The 21,452-nt window shown below is 33.5% G+C and overlaps 2 protein-coding genes across 2 annotated transcripts; both read right to left on the bottom strand.

Annotated features, from left to right (window-relative positions):
- Nucleotides 1–11,037: 11,037 nt before the first annotated feature.
- Nucleotides 11,038–11,502, bottom strand: LOC111916835 (uncharacterized). Its single transcript, XM_023912491.1, has 2 exons — nucleotides 11,350–11,502; nucleotides 11,038–11,280 (listed from the first exon to the last, which is right to left on the bottom strand). The coding sequence occupies exons 1-2, from the start codon at nucleotides 11,500–11,502 to the stop codon at nucleotides 11,038–11,040; spliced, it is 396 nt and encodes a 131-aa protein (XP_023768259.1).
- Nucleotides 11,503–14,850: 3,348 nt separating this feature from the next.
- On the bottom strand, nucleotides 14,851–17,308 carry LOC111916845 (protein NRT1/ PTR FAMILY 3.1). The gene is made up of 4 exons (XM_023912500.3): nucleotides 17,150–17,308; nucleotides 16,835–17,052; nucleotides 16,186–16,745; nucleotides 14,851–16,039 (listed from the first exon to the last, which is right to left on the bottom strand). The coding sequence occupies exons 1-4, from the start codon at nucleotides 17,229–17,231 to the stop codon at nucleotides 15,139–15,141; spliced, it is 1,761 nt and encodes a 586-aa protein (XP_023768268.1). The 5' UTR covers nucleotides 17,232–17,308; the 3' UTR covers nucleotides 14,851–15,138.
- Nucleotides 17,309–21,452: the final 4,144 nt, after the last annotated feature.

A 21,452-nucleotide genomic window follows, 5' to 3' on the forward strand; every position in this document is an offset into this window, starting at 1 on the left:
TCACAAAACAACAACTGGTTGTAGAGGGGTCGAGGATTATTTTTTTATGTCACAATGTTCATTTTTTATTTTCCAAAATTTTAATGTATGTGTCGAAAGCTCTTAAATGCTATTTTTGCCTTTTTGCACTTCATTGGTTCAATTGAGTTAAGTTGTATTCATGTGAGGGGGGTTATTCAAGCCATAATTTAGGCTTTTAAATAAAAATGATTTATCTTATAATTACATCAAATGATAATGTTATGTAAATATTTAAAAGATTTCACACAAAAAAAAAATACAAAAAAACAATAATCTATAAAAATATTTATATACCGAAAAAAAGTATACAAAACTTCAAACAAATGTCATTTTTTGTTTAATGTTTTATTTATAATTTACTTAACTATTATTATATTACATATCTTAGAGCGACAAAATGATGACAATCGTTCCACAATGTTTGAGGCTATTATTTGTGAACATGAATTTGGTGGGACGTGTATTCTTTTATTGATAATTGTTTAGATGTAGTAACTATTTGCGCAAAAAATAAAACTAAATCTAGAAACTAATTTATGAAAAAAAAATTATTCGCACCCATCGCTTAGCGCGGGTAAACGACTAGTATATATATATATATATATATATATATATATATATATATATATATATATATATATATATATATACACACTTAATAAAAGACTTTTTTAGCTTATATATATATATATATATATATATATATATATATATATATATATATATATATATATATATATATATATATATATATATATATATATATATATATATATATATATATATATATATATATACACACTTAATAAAAGACTTTTTTAGCTGGCACATGTCACATTTTTAAACAACTATTTTACGTATCATCCTTATTGGAGAATAGTTGCTATTAACTCATTCTTTCAGGTAATCCTCACATGATCTGGCTATTTTGCTTTACAATAATAAAAAAAATTATCCAATTGTAGAAGTTATAGCTTTGTGTTCCATTGGTTTTTGATGCCATCTTAATTTCTCGTGTTCACATATCAAACGGCCAATGTAATTTTTCTTTCTGCAACAAATGCCAATGAGTTTGACCTAAGGGTGGGTTCTATGATCGATTTAAGATTTACTCATAGTTACTAACTCATTTAGCAAAGCACATACTTTATGTTTAGAGTATTAGAGGTAGTTGTTGAGTATCCAATTTTAAATATTTGCACCCATATTTGTTTCTAAAAACATAATCATGTGTTACTACTACCTGTTACTACATGTCAAAGTGGTCCTTGACCCTTAGTTTTAATTTAATAAAGATGGCAATTTCTCTAGCAAATTGGAAAAGATCCAAAAACTTGGATGTTTGTAAGATTCTCATGTATCCAAACTCTTTAATAAATTCAATAGAATAATTTGTATTAATATGTTAAGGAATCCCATATCCAATTATAGAACCAATATTAATGATTAAATAATAGTAAATCATATATTGCCTGTTACTTGACGTCTTTGTGGTTAATATTTTTAGTTGATCAATCATAGGCAAAAACTTATATTATTTCTAGAAGGATCGGTTGTTTTTCTTAGACCGCTCAACTAAACTGCATCATTTTATACATCAATACTAATGTGTATAATACCAAATAAGAAATATAAAATATAAATATCCGTCAATGGTATAAATTTTTAGATTATCAACACATATTTTTATTTATATATTTCAAATAAATAATCAAGTTATTAAATTTGAAATAAAAATAAAAAAAATATAAGGGTGTCTTTTAAAATTTATCTATAAGGGAGGAGGGAGTCGTTTCCTCCCAACCCACTGAAACCACTACTACATTATTTTTCCTTTTTTATTTTTCTTCTTCTTTTCCAACCAACAACACATGGAAATCCTATCTTTTTGAACTCACTCAATTAAAAAAAATACAAAACAATCAAAGGTAAAATCTTAATTAGCAATAGAGTTATCAGCGGTACCACTCCCGCTTCAACGAGTGGGTTGATTGATTTCACTAAGGTGTTGTTTGTTTTTTGGAAAAAAACATCTTCAAACCTCTTATTGTTGCACGGCGCAACACACGCGCAACACTTTTCATTTCGCAGCTGTTTGTTTTTTTAGAAGTCTTCTGAGTCAAAAACCTTTGCGCGTGCTCTGTTTGGCGCAACACTTGTAGTGCCTCTTCCAACCTTTTTTTTATTGTTGAAATTTTGATTATATGTTGTTAAAATTTTATTTCACATTTTTTTTTTGTTTTTTTCGTTTATTCTTGTTGAATTTATTTTTTGTTTTTCTTATATTCAATAATGATAATTTTTTGATGAAATATCATTATTTTTTACTAAAATATATTTATTTTTTGTTGAAATATCATTATTTTTTACTGAAATATCATTAATTTTTACCAAAATGCTATATATTATTAAATTTTACGTATTAAAAAGCTATTTTCAGTTTATAAAATTAGTTTATTTTAATTTTTTAATATCTGCAGCAGTATGCAAATGTTAAAAAAAACAAACACGCTTCTTATTATAGTCTGCAGCCGTTTGGTCCACATCTTCTACTGCAGAGGGTTGCAGAGGAGGTCTGCAGACTTCATGAATTTTTGCTTCAGAAAATCAAATAGCACCTAACCCACTTCATCATCTCTCTCTACTTTCTCTTTCTTATTTTCTCTTGTACCATGTGTTTTAAAACTTATATCTTAGTTGTTTTTGTACTTTTTTGACAAAACTTCAAAAATGGTCCCTGTGGTTTTCGAAAGTATCAAGTTTAGTCCCTAAATTCAAAAAGCCTCACAGATGGTCCCTGTGGTTTCAAAAGTTTTAACAAATGGTCCTTTTCGCTAACTCCGTTAGCTTTTGGCCGTTAAATGAAGGACATTTCTGTCTTTTCACTACTACAGGGACCATTTATGAAGTTTTGCCGTTATTTAAAATAATAATAATAATAATAATAATTTAATATTAAAGGTCTCTCTCTCTCTCTCAACAATTACACCATTGTTTTAGATTTATATGAACACATGAACAAACGCAAATATTGAAGTCAATTTTGAATCAAAATCCTTTTTTCTTTCACAACAAACCTAAATAAAAATACTGAAGTTGATTTTGACAATAGGAACAGTATCGTTGATTCAGACTTTCAATCCAATTTCTCATCACTATACTATCATGTCGGTATATTGATTTCAAACCAACATTTAGGTCTAAATTCATCTTGATCAATTATCAATTACGCAATCATAATATCTTTAATTTATCCAAATAAACAGATTCATATCAATCATCATCCAAACTCATCTCTTACTTCATCGTTAATATACACTTCTGAAATCATATCCATCCTGTATTTGAAAATTTCCAGTTTGTTAATCAATACATGAACTATGACTCACAAAATCGATTTAATCAAGAATATCAACAAAGAATTTGAAAAACGAGTAAATCGATTATCATATGAGAAAATCGATTATCAGATGTTGGTACTAGATACACCATTCCTCCGGCTGATTGTGGAGACACGTAAACCAACAAATTGAGGTTTGAGACCCTTCAAATCGATGGAAGACCAATCTGACTCAGTTTTAACCTCCATAAATCGAACAATGGTGCAGATGTTCTTACCGTCAATGACGGGTCTTCCACGTCGCCGACCAAATACTACCATCGAACCTGGTTAAATATCCGTTTCTGATTTTCCCTTGTTTAACCGAAAACTGATTTGCAGGTTTGTTTTTCCCCTAATCCATTGCCCTCGATCTGCAGTCTACTGCCGATCTTCCCTCTGCTACTATCGATCCTCGGTGCCACTTCTCCCTTCCTCTACATTTACTCGGATCTGCTCAGATTTTTCTGTCTGAAACCCCATCATTCGTCTGTTACCACTGACCCTCGCCATCGTTAACTCTTAGAAGGTAGAAAGAGACGAGATAGGGACATAAGGGTGGAGGAGATGAGCGGTTGCGATTTGGTTGTTGTCTGGAATCCAAATGTGCAGGGGTGGCGGAGACGAGAGGCCCCAATTGGTTGGTTCCAGCAAAGGATATCACCGGTGACAGTGGGCTGAGAATGTGATTAGAGTATGGAGGTGGCAGTGGTAATTTTAGGGTTCATAAAAGAGAAAGAAATAATGTTGTGGTGGTAACGATGAGGCATTAGAGAGAGAGAGAAAAAAAGAGGGACCTTTAATATTAAATTATTATTATTATTATCATTATTTTAAATAAGGGCAAAACTTCATAAATGGTCCCTGTGGTAGTGAAAAGACAGAAATGTCCTTCATTTAACGGCCAAAAGCTAACGGAGTTAGTGAAAAGGACCATTTGTTAAATGTTTTGAAACCACAGGAACCATCTGTGAGGTTTTTTGAACTTAGGGACTAAACTTGATATTTTCGAAAACCACAGGGATCATTTTTGAAGTTTTGTCTATTTTTTTTTAATTGAGTGGGTTGAGTGGGTTCAAAAAAATAAGATTTTTGTGTGTTGTGGGTTGGAAAAGATGAAAAAAATAAGAAACAAAAATTAATGTGGCAGTGAGTTTGGTGGGTTGGGAGGGAACGACTCACTCCTCCCTAAGTAAAAGGAGTTAAAATGAAAAAAAATGTATAAGAAGAATTGAAATTATGTTAGCAGCAGTGCATAGGAGGGGATTGATTCTTCATTCTTCAAAATATATTGCAAATGTATTATTAATTTTATCGTCTATTAATTTTCAAAGTTGTTTTATGATGTCCCCATGTAGTACACGTGTTATAACCTAGTGTGTGTATGTATGTGTGTGTGTATATATATATATATATATATATATATATATATATATATATATATATATATATATATATATATATATATAGTTCCTTCTGGTGCCTGCTTCTGTAGCTCTTTCACCTTTCTTTGCTTCATTCGTTGCATTCTAAACTAGGGATTTGGAGCAGAAAGAGGAGAGGATGCTATCGAAGCTGTCGTATACCGCTTGCTGATTGGAACAAAGAATAGGTATTTATATTATGTGGCAATTAAATTTTTGAAAGTTAAAAAAAAAATCATAAATTCATATATAGATATTATTTATTTAAAAAATATCATAAAATATAACATGTGATAAATGAATTTTGATTTATTAGGATATCTTCTATGCAACCAGAAGATACGTTATCTCAACTTTGTAGTAGGATTGTAATAAGGTATGGCATGACTTTCATTTTGTCACGGTGGTTTGACTTGTTGCATATGACACTTGAAAAAAGTATGCGATGAAAGCTTTTATCATGAGTAGTGGTGAAGCACTTGAAAGTATCGTAACTCATTAATCATCGGAATGAATGCTATTATGATAAACTAGGCGAATGCCCGCACGTTGCGCATAAATATCTATATAGCTGAAGAATTTAGAAATATACTTTTTTTAAATATAACAATAATGTTGTTGTTAGATTTGATATAATAATTCATATTCTAAGTTGATATAATATATTGATTATTTCGAATTGTATGACAATATATACATTTATTAAAATTGCATATTCTCAATATTTTGAATGACATCTCCCCGGAGGTTACTAATGAATATATACATTTGTTATTGTTATTTATTTTTTTAAAATTTATTTTCTTAACATTTTAATTTCTATCATTGTAATTATTAAAAACATTAAACGCTTTTTTTAAGGTAACAATATAATCATTTATATAGAGTTATTTTTAACTATTGTTATTGAAAGTTATTTTAAGTTACTTATTTGAAAACTTTTAACGATTATAAAAATATCTTTATGAAATATTTTAGTTAAATTGATATTACAATTTAGTTTTTGTATTTAGTATTACAATTTATCACTTTTAACTATTCATAAAATATTTTTTTGGTTTTTTAAGTGGAACCGAAATTTATATTGAAGTTGACCCTGTAATTTTATATTTAAATTAACAATTTAAGCATTTTGTCTAAATTGTTCAAAAGTTGTAGCTTTAAACCGATAATAGTTTACATACAACAACATATTAAATATAATAAATTAAGTATAATATGTTAAAGTTAAAGACACAACTTTATACGTAGAAGTAAAAATATTATTTTAATATTGTAATTTAGTTTATTTATGATTACACTTTGAGTTTGATACTTTTTTAACCTTATTAACCAACATATAATCATTATTAGAAAGACACAACAATTTATCACTTTTAGCTATTCATAAAATATTCTTTGGGTTGTTTAATTTGAACTAAAATTTATATTTAAGTTGATCATATAAAGTTATATTTTAATTAACATTGTAAGTATTTTATATAAATTGTTCAAAGGTTATAGCTTTAAAGGGATATTAGAGCTAATTAATTAAGTATAATATGTTAAAAGTAAAAATTGTAACTTTATAAGTAGAAGAAAATATATTCTTTTAATATTGAAATTTAGTTTATATATGAATACACTTTAGGTTTTATATTTATTTAACCTTATTAACAACTTATAATAATTATTAGAAAGAAATTGAATAATCATGGGAGTTTCAAATGAATGTGGTGAAAGGAAAAATGCATGAGAGTTTTAAATGAATGTGGTGAAAGAAAAAATGCTTACTTTATAAGTATATAATGATATGTTATTTGATAGTATTGTAGCGAGCTCATGAAAGTCATATGGGTTTCATGGATTGAAAACCCAAACTAAATATGGCTATTACTTTGTAATTCTTATTTTCCAACTTCTTACTAACTATAAAATTCAACCGTTCCATAGCTTTTAGATTTCGAAAACTAAAAGTCATGGATTCAAAACCCAATTATGACTATTACTTGGTAATTCTTATATTCCAGCTTCTTACTAAGTATAAAATTCAACCCTTCCATAAAACAAAATACATAACTATATCCGATATTTTGTGGACAATTGAAATGATTCAACCAATCGCTATGGCTCACAATACTAGTGAAGTCTACAAACAAGACGAACAAAAACATTACCCAATTATAGGAAGGAGGGAGTCATTCCTTCACAACTCACTCAACCTATTATCACATTAGTACCACATCAGTGGGGTTTTTTTTTCCAACCCTCTCAACCCACAATACATAAAAACCCTATCATTTTCAACCCGCTCAATTTATTTGCCACATAATAATTTTTATCACAACATGCATCAAAATCAAAACCAATGATTATCTAATTAAATAAGAAATGTCAATATATTAAATTTTATTGTACATATTTATATTAAAAAAAAGGGATATATACAGTAAAGCCCCGATATTTTCATCCAATTGACACGAAAGTCCCAAACTAATTTTTTTTGACACAAAAGCCCGAATTACCGGCATTTATTGACCCGGTTGACCTTTTCTGCCGGTAACTCATTTAATAGCCGGTAATCGAGATGATGTGGCTACTAACGCTTACTTGGAAGATGACGAGGACATCATTAAATGAAGAAGGGTTAATCGAGCTGGAAAAACCTCTCTTTCTACTGCGACAATTCTAGGGTTTTTACTGTGAAGGAGATACGAATTCGAGTCAAAGGGAGATACGAGTTGGAGCCTTGAAGATGGAAGGTGTGTTGGACTTTGACACGATCGACGTGGAACTAGATGAAGACCTTCTAAAGAAACAAAGTAGGAGATGTACAGATGAGTTCTTGAAATCACTGTCTCTTGACGATGAAGATGAAGACTTCATTATCCCATTATTCGAGAATGTTGAAGATGATGAAGCACCCGTGGAAGAAGAACCTTTGGATGACGAACAGGAGGAGGAAGAAAATGTAGACGAAGTTGTGGATGAAGAGGAAAATGATAGTGAAGCTCAGTTTAAATATTCCACACATGATCCAAATGTGAAATGGAATAGAATGAAACCTCAAGAGGGAGAAAGGTATGAATCTCCACAGCAACTTAAACTCTGTTTAACAAATCATGCCATATCTAAAGGTTATCAAATTAGGTTTAATAAATATGATAGTGTTAGACTACACTGTGTGTGTGCTAGTGATCATGAGAAATTCGGTTGCCCTTATTATGTTAAAGCCTATTGGATGAGCACTGAAAAGTCATTCCAAATAAAGAAAATGTATCCACATCATACATGTGTCAAGAATTTTAACAATAGAAAACTTATGGGACCAGCATGGTTAGCTAGACAATTCCTTAAAGAACTTATTAGGACACCTAATTTGAAAGCTAAGGAAATCCAAGAAAAAGTTCAACACAAATTTCACACTAAGATTTCATGGGTAAGGAGTTATAGGGCTAGATGTAGGGCAATGTCCATGATTGAGGGAAAATTAGGTGATCACTATGCAAGGGTGTGGGATTATGGTGGTGAATTGCTAAGATCCAATCCAGACAGCACCATTAAAATTTGTGTTGAAGACAACAATGATGGTACAACTATTTTCAAAAGGATGTACATATGTTTCAAATCAATCAAAGAAGGGTGGAAGATGGGTTGTAGAAGGGTAATAGGGATCGATGGATCTTTTCTGAAAGGGCAGTGTAAGGGACAATTATTAACAGCCATAGGTAGGGACCCAAACAATCACGTTTTTCCCATAGCTTGGGCTATAGTTGATATTGAGAATAAGTTTAACTGGAAGTGGTTCCTTCAGTTGTTAGAGGTTGACCTTGGAATGGATGCAGGAAGGGGCATGTGTGTAATTTCAGACCAACATAAGGGTCTTCTTGAGGAAACAAAGGAAGTGTTACCATATGTTGAGCATAGACAGTGTGCACGACATATCTATGCCAACTTCAGAAAAGTATATAGTGGAATTCAGTTAAGGAACCTATTCTGGAAGGCTGCCAAATCAACTGTAGAGGGTGAATTCAAGAATCATATGGATGAGATTAGACAGATTAGCCCAGGTGCTTATGAACATCTAATGGCAAGGGAGCCAAATACATGGTGCAGGGCTTTCTTTTCCACTGGATTGGCCTGTGAGGCTGTAGAAAATGGTATGGCAGAATGCTTCAATGCAGTTATACTTGATGCTAGGAAGAAGCCACTACTGACCATGCTTGAAGAGATAAGGCTGTATATGATGGACAAGTTTTACAACCTCAGGGAGTTAGCTGAAAAATGGGAAGGAGATGTGTGTCCATCTGCAATTAAGAAAATGGAAGAATTTGGTGAGGACTTGAAGTAAGTTCTCCTTGTTTTGTATACATTTATGCTAAGTTATTAATAACTTTTATGCTAATTTAGTAACAACTTTTATTTGCAGGTTTTGGAGGGTACACCCTAGTGGACAAAATGAATTTGAAGTTAGAAATGGTCTTGAATCATATGGAGTCAACATAGAGAAAAGGAGTTGTGCATGTAGAATTTGGGATGTATCAGGGATACCATGTGTCCATGCCCAAGCATCTATCATGTTAACTCATCAGGATCCAAATACATTTATCAACAAGTGGTTTGGTAAGGCAATGTACATTTCAAGTTATAGTTCTAACATTCTACCTGTTAATGGCAGCAATTTATGGAAAGAAGCTCCTTATATTAAGCCCTTACCCCCCTTAGAGAGGAGGATGCCAGACAGGCCTACTGTGAAAAGGAAAAGGCATGTATCAGAGAGGGATGACAAGTTCTCTCAAGTGTCCTCAAAGGGCAGAACTGTCCAATGTCAAAACTGTCAACAAAAGGGGCACAACAAGAAAACCTGTAAAACTCCACATGTTGAACCAGATCCTAAACCCAATAAGAAAATAGGCAGGCCAAGATTGGACCCTAGTCTAACCCAATGGACAAGATGTGGTAGAGGGGGGAGAAGGGGAAATAGAAGAGGTGGTAGGGTACCTAGAGGTGGGGGTGGCTTTCATAGCTGGTTTGAAAGAGGTAAAACCTCAAATACAGTACCACCCCAAAAAAGGGTCAATGAAGAATATAATTCTGAAGAGATGGTGGATGTAGATGTGATGAGTGATGGAGATGGGCTGGATATGGCAGATATGGACTACATTACACAACAAATTACAGAGTTGAGGAAATCAGGTTACACTGATGTAGACATTATGAGATGCCTTGGAATTACAAAAGCTCATTTAGAAGAGTTTGGATATGTGGTAAGGTTTCATTTAGTGTTTATGTATATGATTAAGTGTTTTTACTATTTTTTTTCTGTTTTAGGCTGCCAATGTTGAAGGTGGACTAGAAGAAGATGGACAGGGTAATGAAGAAGAAGGAGGACATGGACAAGGAGATGGAGTGGAAGGAGGTGGAGATGGACAAGAAGGAGATGGACAAGAAGGAGAAGGAGATGGACAGGGTAATGAAGAAGAAGGAGGACATGGACAAGGAGATGGAGTGGAAGGAGGTGGAGATGGACAAGAAGGAGATGGACAAGAAGGAGAAGGAGATGGACAGGGTAATGAAGAAGAAGGAGGACATGGACAAGGAGATGGAGTGGAAGGAGGTGGAGATGCACAAGAAGGAGATGGACAAGAAGGAGAAGGAGATGGACAAGAAGAAGATGAAGAAGGTGTTCCAGTGAATGATCCAGTACAACAAGGGCATTTTGGGAATAATATGAAACAAAGAACAAGGAGACCCTCAGAGAGGATCATTCTTCAGAAGCTGAAAAAGAAGGTGGTTGACCCTCTTGGTATAGGAATGTGTGAAGATAAGGCATTAGTTATAGATTAGTGATAGGGGTTATCATCTTTTGGTTCATATTTTGTAAAAGGTGCTACTATGTAAACTGTTGCATACCATCTTTTGGTTCATATTTTGCATACCACCTTGTGGTTCATATTTTGTAAATGGTGGTACATATCCACTTATATTAGTTCATATTTTGTAAACAATTACTGGTAATTAAGCAAGGGCATTAATCAATGGTCACAACTGATCAATGTCATATTTTATTTCAAGTTTGGTTGTGCAGGTTAGCCTTGGTTATTGACAGTTTTATTATTCATATGTGGTTCATAGTTGTCGTACTTTGATTTCACCATAATTCAATACAACATAAGTAAAATGTTCATTACATTGCAAAAGAAACAACATCGTACATAGTGACTACATATCCCACTACATTATCTTAAAATACAAACCAAAACATAAACCCAAAATAAACCAGAACATTGACCACCTTGGAACAACACCACCCGCACCTTGAACTTGAGCTGGAACAACTTCTACTACTGCTTCTTCCATTTGTTCTACAACATCTCCATTCCACCCATTGTGCAATTGTAAGAGCAAGTCCTTGTACCACTGATTAGGGAGTGGAGGATCCACCCAATCAAAGAATTTGCAATCTTTACTCGAATCCTGGATAATCCAAGATTAAAGAAAGAAAAAAAAACTAAAAGATGAAGAATTTCAACATTAAAAACTAACCCTATAATTTGGGCACCCAATGAATCTTCTTCCAGGATTTCTTGTCTTCCATGAAGTCCACCTTCCAACTAAGTCACCGCAGTCGCAATGTGTCCTTTGAGGGGGATTGAACCTTCGCATAACCTTGCTTCCAACAGATGAAGAAGACGACATTCTCGTCTTTTCCTTTGACAAATACGAAGCTAGGATTCATGGGAATTGACGGTATGGTGCTTAAGTAAGGTCGAAAACTCCACATAAGCCTCTCATTTAATAAATCAGTGGTCCATGTAAGCATTTGGTGCCACTTCACCAAGTAAACCGGATGCACCGGCAGAAAAGGTCAATTGGGTCAATAAATGCCGGTTTTGTGTCAAAAAAAATTAGTTTGGGACTTTCGTGTCAATTGGATGAAAATATCAGGACTTTACTGTAAGAGTGCACGTTATCAACCCCACGTTATTAACCCCGCATGCATAAAAAAAATAAAAAAAAACAATTAGGAATGAATATTTTATGTTTAAGACAAAATTGCAAGAATGGTCCCTGTGGTATGTCGAAAATTGTCACTTTGGGCCAAACGGGTTTTGACTAGCACTAATGGTCTAAAAGTTTTCATTTTGTTGCGTTTTTGGTCCAAAAAAGCTTTAAAAGTTTTAAAATGACAGATTTGCCCCTTTCTATTTGTTTTTTTGCTTTTCTTTTTGTTATTTAATTATTTTCTAACTAAAAAAACATAAATAAATGAATCTCTCTCTCTCTCTCTCTCTCTCTCTCTCTCTCGCTCTCGCTCTCTGTCTCTTGAGTTAGGAAAATGCTACCACTCTCACTCCTTCCCCCCCAACCCTCACTCTCACCGGAAAGCCTGAACACCATCGCCGGAAAAGATGAACGCCACTGACACCACCGGAAAACATCAACACCACCAAGACCACCAGAAAAGACGAACCCTTCATTGGTGATGGAAACCCACCGTCGGAGCCCTTCGTTGGAGTAGAAAACTAATCGTCGGAGCTGCCTCTGATAGCAAACCCTAGTGCCACCACTTCGTCTTGGTCCTTCTCCGATTACGTTAATGATCTATCGTCCTCCCTCCCAAACGACTCTATAACAGATTAGGGTTTTGATGGTGGCGGCTAGGGTTTTCAGATGTGGCATTTCGCGATGGGAAATCGAAGGGGATGGCTGCCTCCTTCTTTTCTCTCCATCTCCGACGTTTCATTTGTTCTTCGAACTTCAAATCTGGTAAGGTCACTTTTTTCGAACAATAGTGCCTCCATTTTCCTCAGTCTCGCCGTCCTTATGCTCTATTCATCTTGAAATCGTCATCGCCTCATGGCCTCCCTCCTTACGGATCTGCAACACCATCAGATCGTCGTCAGAATCGAAGGGTTTGTTGAGGAAGATGGGTTTGCTGAGGAAGATGGTTGTCTGAGAAGTTGACGTGAAATGGGTTTGTTGAGGAAGATGGCGGCGACGTTCTGATTCTCTGGTGATGGTCGCGAGATGTAACCTAGATTGATGGTGGGACTGAAGGCGGTGGTGGTCATGGTGGTGTTTATAACTCCGACCGGTGGTGGTTGTGGTGATATTTTTTCTATGTGAAAATGAGAGAGAGAGAGAGAGAGAGAGAGAATGTGTGTGTATGTCTTTTTTTTTCTATGTGAAAATTAGAGAGAGAGAGAGAGAGAGTCTTTTTTTATTTTTCTTTTAATCAGAAAAACATTTAAATAAATAAAAAATAGAAAAAGAAAATACCAAAGGGCAAATATGTCATTTTAAATATTTTTTAAACAAACTGGATCAAACTTGCAACTAAATGAAAACCTTTGGACCAAAAATGCTAGTCAAAATCTTTTTGGCCCAAAGTGGCAATTTTCGACATACCACAGAGACCATTCTAACAATTTTGTCTATGTTTATTCCTCCCTTCGATATGCGATTGAAACAAAATGGATGGGTTGGTTGGTAAACCCGCTGAAAGGAGTAAATGTAAGAAACCGCTCAACACATTGTTTGCTAGGAATGAATATTTTATTCTTATTCCTCCCTTCAGTATGCGGTATCTCCCTTACCAAAGCTTCAAACCCATCTGGACTACTTCCTCCCTTAGGCCGGAGGGAGTGGCTCGCTATGGACACTCACCTCCAGCTTGCCATGGACTCGCTACACCACCCCCTCACCTTCGCTAGGGGAGTTGCCAAAAATGGGTCGCTACACCCTTAGTGAGATGAAAGAGAAAGCAAGAGAAGACTGTGATTGTTGTTGGGTTTTGTACAAAAATTCGAAGAATCCTAGAAGAAAATAATAAGAAAGATGATGAACCTAGGTGATTTTGAGCCTTCAATGGATGACAGTCAGTTGAAGCTTCAATAGGTGATTTTGTTACTATTGTTTTCTTTTAACAAGAAAATTGGGAAAGATGTTCTTTTAACAGAGAATCAAAAGAGGATAAAAAAGTTACACATTTGGTCCTTAAAGTTTCAGCAACTTAGAATTTTTTATCCAAAAATAGATACATTTTTATTTAATATTAAAATTTTGTGTTTTATAAAAATATAATTTATTTAATATGAAATGTTTGTGTATTAAATAATATAATTTATTTAATTTTGATAAAAAAAAAAAAACTAAATGAGTGTTAGGAGTGCTATCGCTCCCTATGAAATGCTAAGAAAAAAATTCTAAAGAGGTGACATGTTAACAAATGACATTAAGAGTAAATTATTGAAATCGTCCCTATGGTTTGGTCAAAATTGCACGTTTGGCCCCTAACCTTTTTTTTACACTCGGATCGTCCATGTGGTTTGATTTTGTTGCGTTTTTCATCCCTTACATACAAAAGTTAGGGACCAAGCATGCAATTTTGACCAAACCATAGGGACGAAAAACGCAACAAAATAAACCACAGGGACGATTCGAGTGCAAAAAAAAAGTTAGGGAACGAACGTGAAATTTTGACCAAACCATAGGGACGATTTTAGTAATTTACTCTGACATTAAAGCAATATATATATATATATATATATATATATATATATATATATATATATATATATATATATATATATATATATATATATATATATATATATATATATATATATATATGATGTGACAAAATATTAAAAATGCTACCACTTACCAATCTAGTGCTAACAGCCTTACCCGACTCTAGTCATGGTCCTTATTTAAGAGGTTTATGTTTGATTTAAGAGGTTTATGTTCATGTATATCCACATTTTAACAGCTAATCCTTCGTCTCCAAATCTAACATCATTTTTACACCAAAAACAACATTTTAAATATATTTTTGTTTCAGTTAAACTTATATAGATTTAAAAAATATCTCTTTTATTTATTCGTTTTTTTATAATATCGTCTATATTTTTATGTTACAATAACTTTACAATTAAAATAAATTAGAATGATATAAATTTAAACTTGAAACAATTAAAATAACTCAAAATATATGGTAAAAGATTAAATTAACTCAAAGAATATAATTCGAACTTGAAACAATTAAAAAACTAAAGTGTAATAAACTTTTAACTTTAGCACCAAATTTGATATTAAAATATGGTGGATTGAAGCAGTTAACACCAAATCAAGATGCCTAACAATTACTGACACATGGAAGTCGACCATAGAACTTACAAAGCTTAATCGATGATTTAATAGTAGTTTGGTATCGAAATTTTTAAACTTAGATTACATATATACCCCTTTGACTTTGACCACTACATATACCTTTTGGTACTTTACAATTTAAACCTTCAACCAAAAGCGAGTGCAAGTCCTAAATACCAGTCAAACATGGCTTCCAAGCTCAAGTTCTTTTCCATGGTGATCGACTTCACCTCTATCTCTATTAACAACTTCAATGGGTTTAAAAGTGTAAAATTTTGCACAAAACAAGTAGTAAACCAGATTAAAAACCTGCAACAACGTAATAATCCAGTAAAAATACTCCAACCTTCCCTTATTCAAATTATCATCCGGAAGCCAATTTGACCCATCTGCCCCTTGACTAAACCTATGCACCAATGTCACCAAAAGGGTACTCATGTAATTTCCCGCAGAAATCGCCATCCAAAACAAAGCCGCCGCCGTGCTCCTCATACTTTCCGGCGCCTGATCATACAAAAACTCAAGATGCCCGATCGACATGAACGCTTCCGCCACCCCATGCAGACAATACTGAGGCATCAACCAGAACACCATTATCGGAATCGTTTCGTGAGGCTTATCCATCAACCCATGGGCAAAAGCGGCATTTTTACGCTTTATCTCCATGAATCCAGCTATAAGTGTGGCTAGAATCGATATAGTAAAACCGATCGCCATTCTTGTGAGAAAAGAAACTCCCCGTTCTACCCCTGTGAACCTCCGCATGATGGGGACGAAGACACGGTCGTAGAAGACGATGGTGGCGAGCATGGAGCTTAAGGTGAAAACGGACATGGATCCTGCGGGGATTTGGAAGGATTTTGTGAGGTGTCTATCCATGGTTTTGGCTTGTTGTAGAGAGAATGTGTTTTGTTGAACGTAGGCTGTGAATAGAATGATTCCAGATGCCCAGATTGGACCCATTCGGAGGAGGGATTTTAGTTCTTCGACTCTGTGGACTGTGTTTAATCTCCATAAGTTTGGTTTTGATCGAGATTTTGCGTAGTCTTCTTCTGTAACAATGGCTGCTTTGTCCAAGAACCTGCAACGATTTGGAAGGATTTTGTGAGGTGTCTGTTCATGGCTTTGGCAATTGTCATAAAAACATGTTTATTATATTAAAAATTCGTTTTCCTTTTATATATATTTCACTATTAGATATTATTTATGAAGAGGATAGAGAATTACTTCATTTGTTTCGTATGGATAAGTCTCCCAGCAACAGATATCGAGGCATCAAGCTCTTCATTCTCATACAACAACTTAGCATCCGAAACCATTGGTAAATTTCTCTTCTTATAAGCTGCAACACACACTTGCACCAACCGGGTAAACGGGCTACCCGATGGATCCATATTCCTATACAACGGGTACCCGAACACAAAGGCGACAATCGAAAGAGCCATGGCTATCGAAGGAACACCAAGACCCCATCCCCACCCGACATAGTCTTGAATATAAACTATAACTGTCACTGCAACAAGCATAGATACCCCCATGCAAAAATAATACCAGTTAAAAAACTTCCACGTGCTAGTCTTTTGTTTCTCATCGGTTTCATCAAACTGGTCTGCCCCAAATGCCACCACACAGGGTCGGATCCCGCCCGACCCGATTGCGGTCAGCAAAAGGGATACGTATAAGATCGCGAGTTGACCCGTGTTGGCTTCTTGACATACTTGTCCATTTTCGCATGGTGGTGGTCTTAGGTTTGGTAGTATTGCTGATGTTGTCAAAGATACCATCCCCTAGTGATAATAAAAGTAAGTGGTAAGATTTTACACAGAAAACAGAAAGCTGATAGCAGGAAGCTGGAAGCTGAAAACTGAAAACGTACAATTTGATAAATTATGGAAGCAACGGTGATGGTCCAAAACCGACCGGCGAAGGAATCGGCTATGAAAGCCCCGAGCAAAGGTGTTAGGCTCGCGGTGCCACCAAAGTTAGTTAGGGTGTTGGCGGCTGTTGTCATCGGCATATGAATTTGTTGTGTTAAGTAACTTATCATATTTGTCTGAAATCCAACCACCGCAAGCTTCTCACACACCTCATTTGCTAAACGTACATCAAACCATCAAAAATCATGAACAATGAGTCTTGTTTATGTTTTGGTAAAAATTAAAATAAGTAAATGAAAGAAGAAAGAGTGTACCAAATATGAAGGGCATGGTGATGAGGCCACCTTTGGGCCTTTTTCCATCATTAGTTTTGTGTTGGATGTTGATATCTTCCATTGTTTTTTCTTTGTGTAGTTATGGTGTTTCTAAAATGCATAATTTATAGGGGAGACGGTGTGACATAAGTTAGCATTATCTTTTTGTCACTATTTTGCATCACCTTATGGCCACAAATCATTTGAATCACTGAGTTGGGTGTGAATGAAGCTAGGGCAAAAAGTCGTCAATTATTTGGATTTTAAATGATAGGTACATGAATGAGATATATCATTGTGGGTTCTATATATTTTAATTTCTTTTGTATTTGTCTTATAAAGAGTGACCAAATACCCATTCTTTTCTTCAATTAGAGCAGTCCCAGTCCCACTTTAAATATAAAATTATTTAGAGTAAATTACGGAAATCGTCCCTATGGTTTGATCAAAGTTGCATGTTTGGTCCCTCATTTTTTTTTGCATTCGGATTGTCCATGTGGTTTGATTTTGTTGCATTTTTCGTCCCTCACGTACATAAAGTTAGGGACCAAACATGCAATTTTGACCAAACCATGGGGACAAAAAACGCAACAAAATCAAACCATAGGGACGATCCGAGTGCAAAAAAATGTTAGGGACCAAACATATAATTTTCACCAAACCATAGGGACGATTTCATTAATTTACTCAATTATTTAAGAAAAAGAAAAAACAAAATATACAAAAATATTGATTTATCAACACAAGAAATAAAATTGTTACCAGCGACGCTATTAACGACAACATAGACTTTTAGCGGTGACTCAAGCATGAGTCGCCGCTAAAGGTAATCCATGTCGCAACTAATAGCGTCGCCGGTAATGCTTTGGAGACCGAATCCGCACTAACCCATTCTGGTAAATCTCAACATTTCGATCGACGATCTAATCCAATGGCTGGGGTCCCTTTTCGCACAAACTCAATACCGACGACAAAATGTTGCCACTAAAGGTCAAAATTGTTGCCGCTAAAGGTCGAAAAAAACGCGGTATACTTCCCTCCACAATTGTCGCCGCTGTTGATGTTTGTTGCTGCTAAAGGGTAAAGCGTTAACGATAAATGTGTTGTTGGTATAGCTTTACACAGATAACAAAAAAAAATTGTCACATTCTCTTTTCACTTTCTTCTTTTGTTGCTTCCATATCTGCTCTTGTTTTTTTTTCTTCCCCATTTCTGACCATCGACCAATTCAGCCAACGAGGAGCACCACGTCGATCGGTAATTCCCGACTGTGAGATTTCTGACGGGGAAAAGGAGATATCGACTATAGATTTGACATTTCTCCGACGACTATAGGGCATTTCCGACGACAGTAGGTCATCTCTTTTGTCCTCCTCTTGTAACATCGATTTTCAGCTTATAATAATGATTAATTGCAAAAATGTCAATTTCGGTTTTTGATTTCCAGCTTTACCAGTGATTGTTGAAGTCACGGCCGACGACTACCGCCACCACCACACCATCTATTGATTTCTGCCACCACAGGTTCCATTTATTGTGAATTTCGAGATTAATTGCAAAATATGTGTATTTATATATTATGTGAAATCTGGCGTATGTGTGTATATTTCATATATGTATGTGAATCTATGTGTGTTTGGTGTATGTATGTGAAAGTATGTATATTTGGTGTATGTGTGTGAAAGTATGTGTATTTGGTATAAGTATGATGTTATTCTATATGTATATGAATGTATGTGTATTTGGTGTTTATGCGGTATATGTATGTGAAAGTATGTGTACTTAGTATAAGTAGGATACTATTATGTATATATATGTGAAAGTATGTGTATTTGGTAGAAGTAAGATGCTATTACTTATGTATGTATATGGTAGATGTATGTGAAAGTATATGTATTTGGTAGAAGTAGGATGCTATTATGTATATATATATATATATATATATATATATATATATATATATATATATATATGAAAGTATGTGTATTCAGTATAAGTATGATGCTATTATATATGTATATGAAAGTATGTGTATTTGGGATAATTAGGATGCTATTATGTAGAATGCTATTTTTTGTAACAAAAATAATAAAATAAAGTAGGATGCTATTCTTGAGAATGCTATTTTTTTTTTGTAAAAAACAATATTAATTGTAAAAAAATAAAATAAAATAAAGTAGGATGCTATTATTGAGAATGCTATTTTTTGTTATAAAAATGTGGATTGTAAAAAAAATAAAAATAAAAATAAAACAGGATGCTATTATTGGCAATGAAAACATAAAGTAAATCACTACAATAGAAAACAACAACGTAATATAATTGTTTAAAATACAATGCTATAATTGAAAAAAACAAAAATAAAATGTTATAAATAACAAAAATATGAAAAAAGTAAAATGCTCAAATAGAAAAAATAATATAATATTTAAAGTACAATGTTGTTATAGAAAACTTAAAACAAAATCAAATTCCATAAATAACAAAAATATACAAAAGTAAGATGTTATAAATAACAAACTAAAATCTTCCAAATTATATTCGTTTTGTGTCTTCTTTGTAATCATCATGAGCCTAAAAATATCCGCCTGAAATTGATTTAGAAATTTATTTCAGGTTGTCCCCATATTGAGACTTCTTTTTTAGTATTTTATCTCATTTAGGATGTGAACATGTATATATATATATATATATATATATATATATATATATATATATATATATATATATATATATATATATATATATATATGGTAGGTTATAATGTGGATGAACAATTATTGTGTGGAAGTGTGGATAATGCTATTTTATGAAAATTACTAAGAGAATAAGTTGTTTAGTAATGTGAATACGTTCAATCTCACAGAACTATTGTTATTTTAATGGATTCTCACCAATTCTAATTCATTTTTGTTCTCATTCATCGCTTTTTATTTATTTGAATTCTTACAGAATACGACTCAATAAACATCCTGATAATATTCTGACAGAATGAGAATAATTAAAAAAAAGTGTATAATAACCTTATAGACGATTTAATTAGTGAAAAAGCTTAATAATTAAAATAATTATATAAGATTGAACGTATTCATATAATCAACCAACATATTTTCTTTGTAAGTCTCAAAGAATAGCATTATCCACACGTCCACACAATAGATGTCAATCCACATTTGAACCTAGCTCTCTCTTTCTCTCTCTCTCTCTCTCTCTATATATATATATATATATATATATATATATATATATATATATATATATATATATATATATATATATATATATACTTGGCAGCTAAGGGGAAATGTTGCCGAATTTTTCTTAAACATACAATCATGTAATGCACGTTCATATATGAGATAAAGTATTCAGAAATTGGGTTTAGAAGCTTATCCTTGTTAATACTCTATCTGTTTCCGAATTGTTGTCTCTGTTTCAAGGGATACTTTGTCAATCATCTACTTTATGAATACTCTGTCTAATTTTTGTTTTTTTCAGTAGAGTAAACTCTAAACTCGGAATTATGTTTAAGCAACATCATGTTTATTGATAAAAGTTGGACTAATAATCCACATCGAAACTATCTCGAGTTCTGAGTAGGACTCAACTCTTTTATCGAGAAGTTCAAAGTAATGGTAAAATCAAATGTGCATGTCAACAATGTGATAACATTACTTTAAGTACCCAAAATTAGTGAAACGCCATATGTTTATAAATGGTTTCAGTAATTCGTACACAACTTAGATCTTTCATGGGGAAACTTTAATTCCTCCAGTTGTAGATGTCGTAGCGTCAAGTAACGGAATGGTTGATGTTATCGACGATGTTATGTGGGAGTCGAGAGAAAATGATATAAAACCTCGATGAAGGAACCTCAAATACATGGGGTGGCGATATGAATGATGATTTTGCACAGTTGTTAGCAGATGTGAAAACTAAATATTTTCCTGGTTGCACTTTTTCTTCCCTTGATTTTTTATGTAACACCCGTAGATCCGGGCTAGTCAAGTTAAAGGCAATAAGTGTCGAAAACGTCTTTTCGACAAAATATTATTTAGAATAAATAATTTTAACCAAGTTGTAGTATATGTCACAAGGTTTCCGTACATATATAGAACGTCGAAATCCGAGTTATAACGAAGAAGTTATGACCCGTCGAAGTTTCGCGACGGAACCGACATGATATCGGAAAGCGTAAATAGTAAATTTACAATAGAGCAAGATTTAGCCTTAGCGCTCTAAATGAAAGTCGTAGAATATGTTAAACTAAGAAAATCGATAAAAATAACGCCCAAATCTGACT

The sequence above is a fragment of the Lactuca sativa genome, chromosome 8 (assembly GCF_002870075.4).
Source record: "Lactuca sativa cultivar Salinas chromosome 8, Lsat_Salinas_v11, whole genome shotgun sequence".
Lineage (NCBI taxonomy): Eukaryota > Viridiplantae > Streptophyta > Magnoliopsida > Asterales > Asteraceae > Lactuca > Lactuca sativa.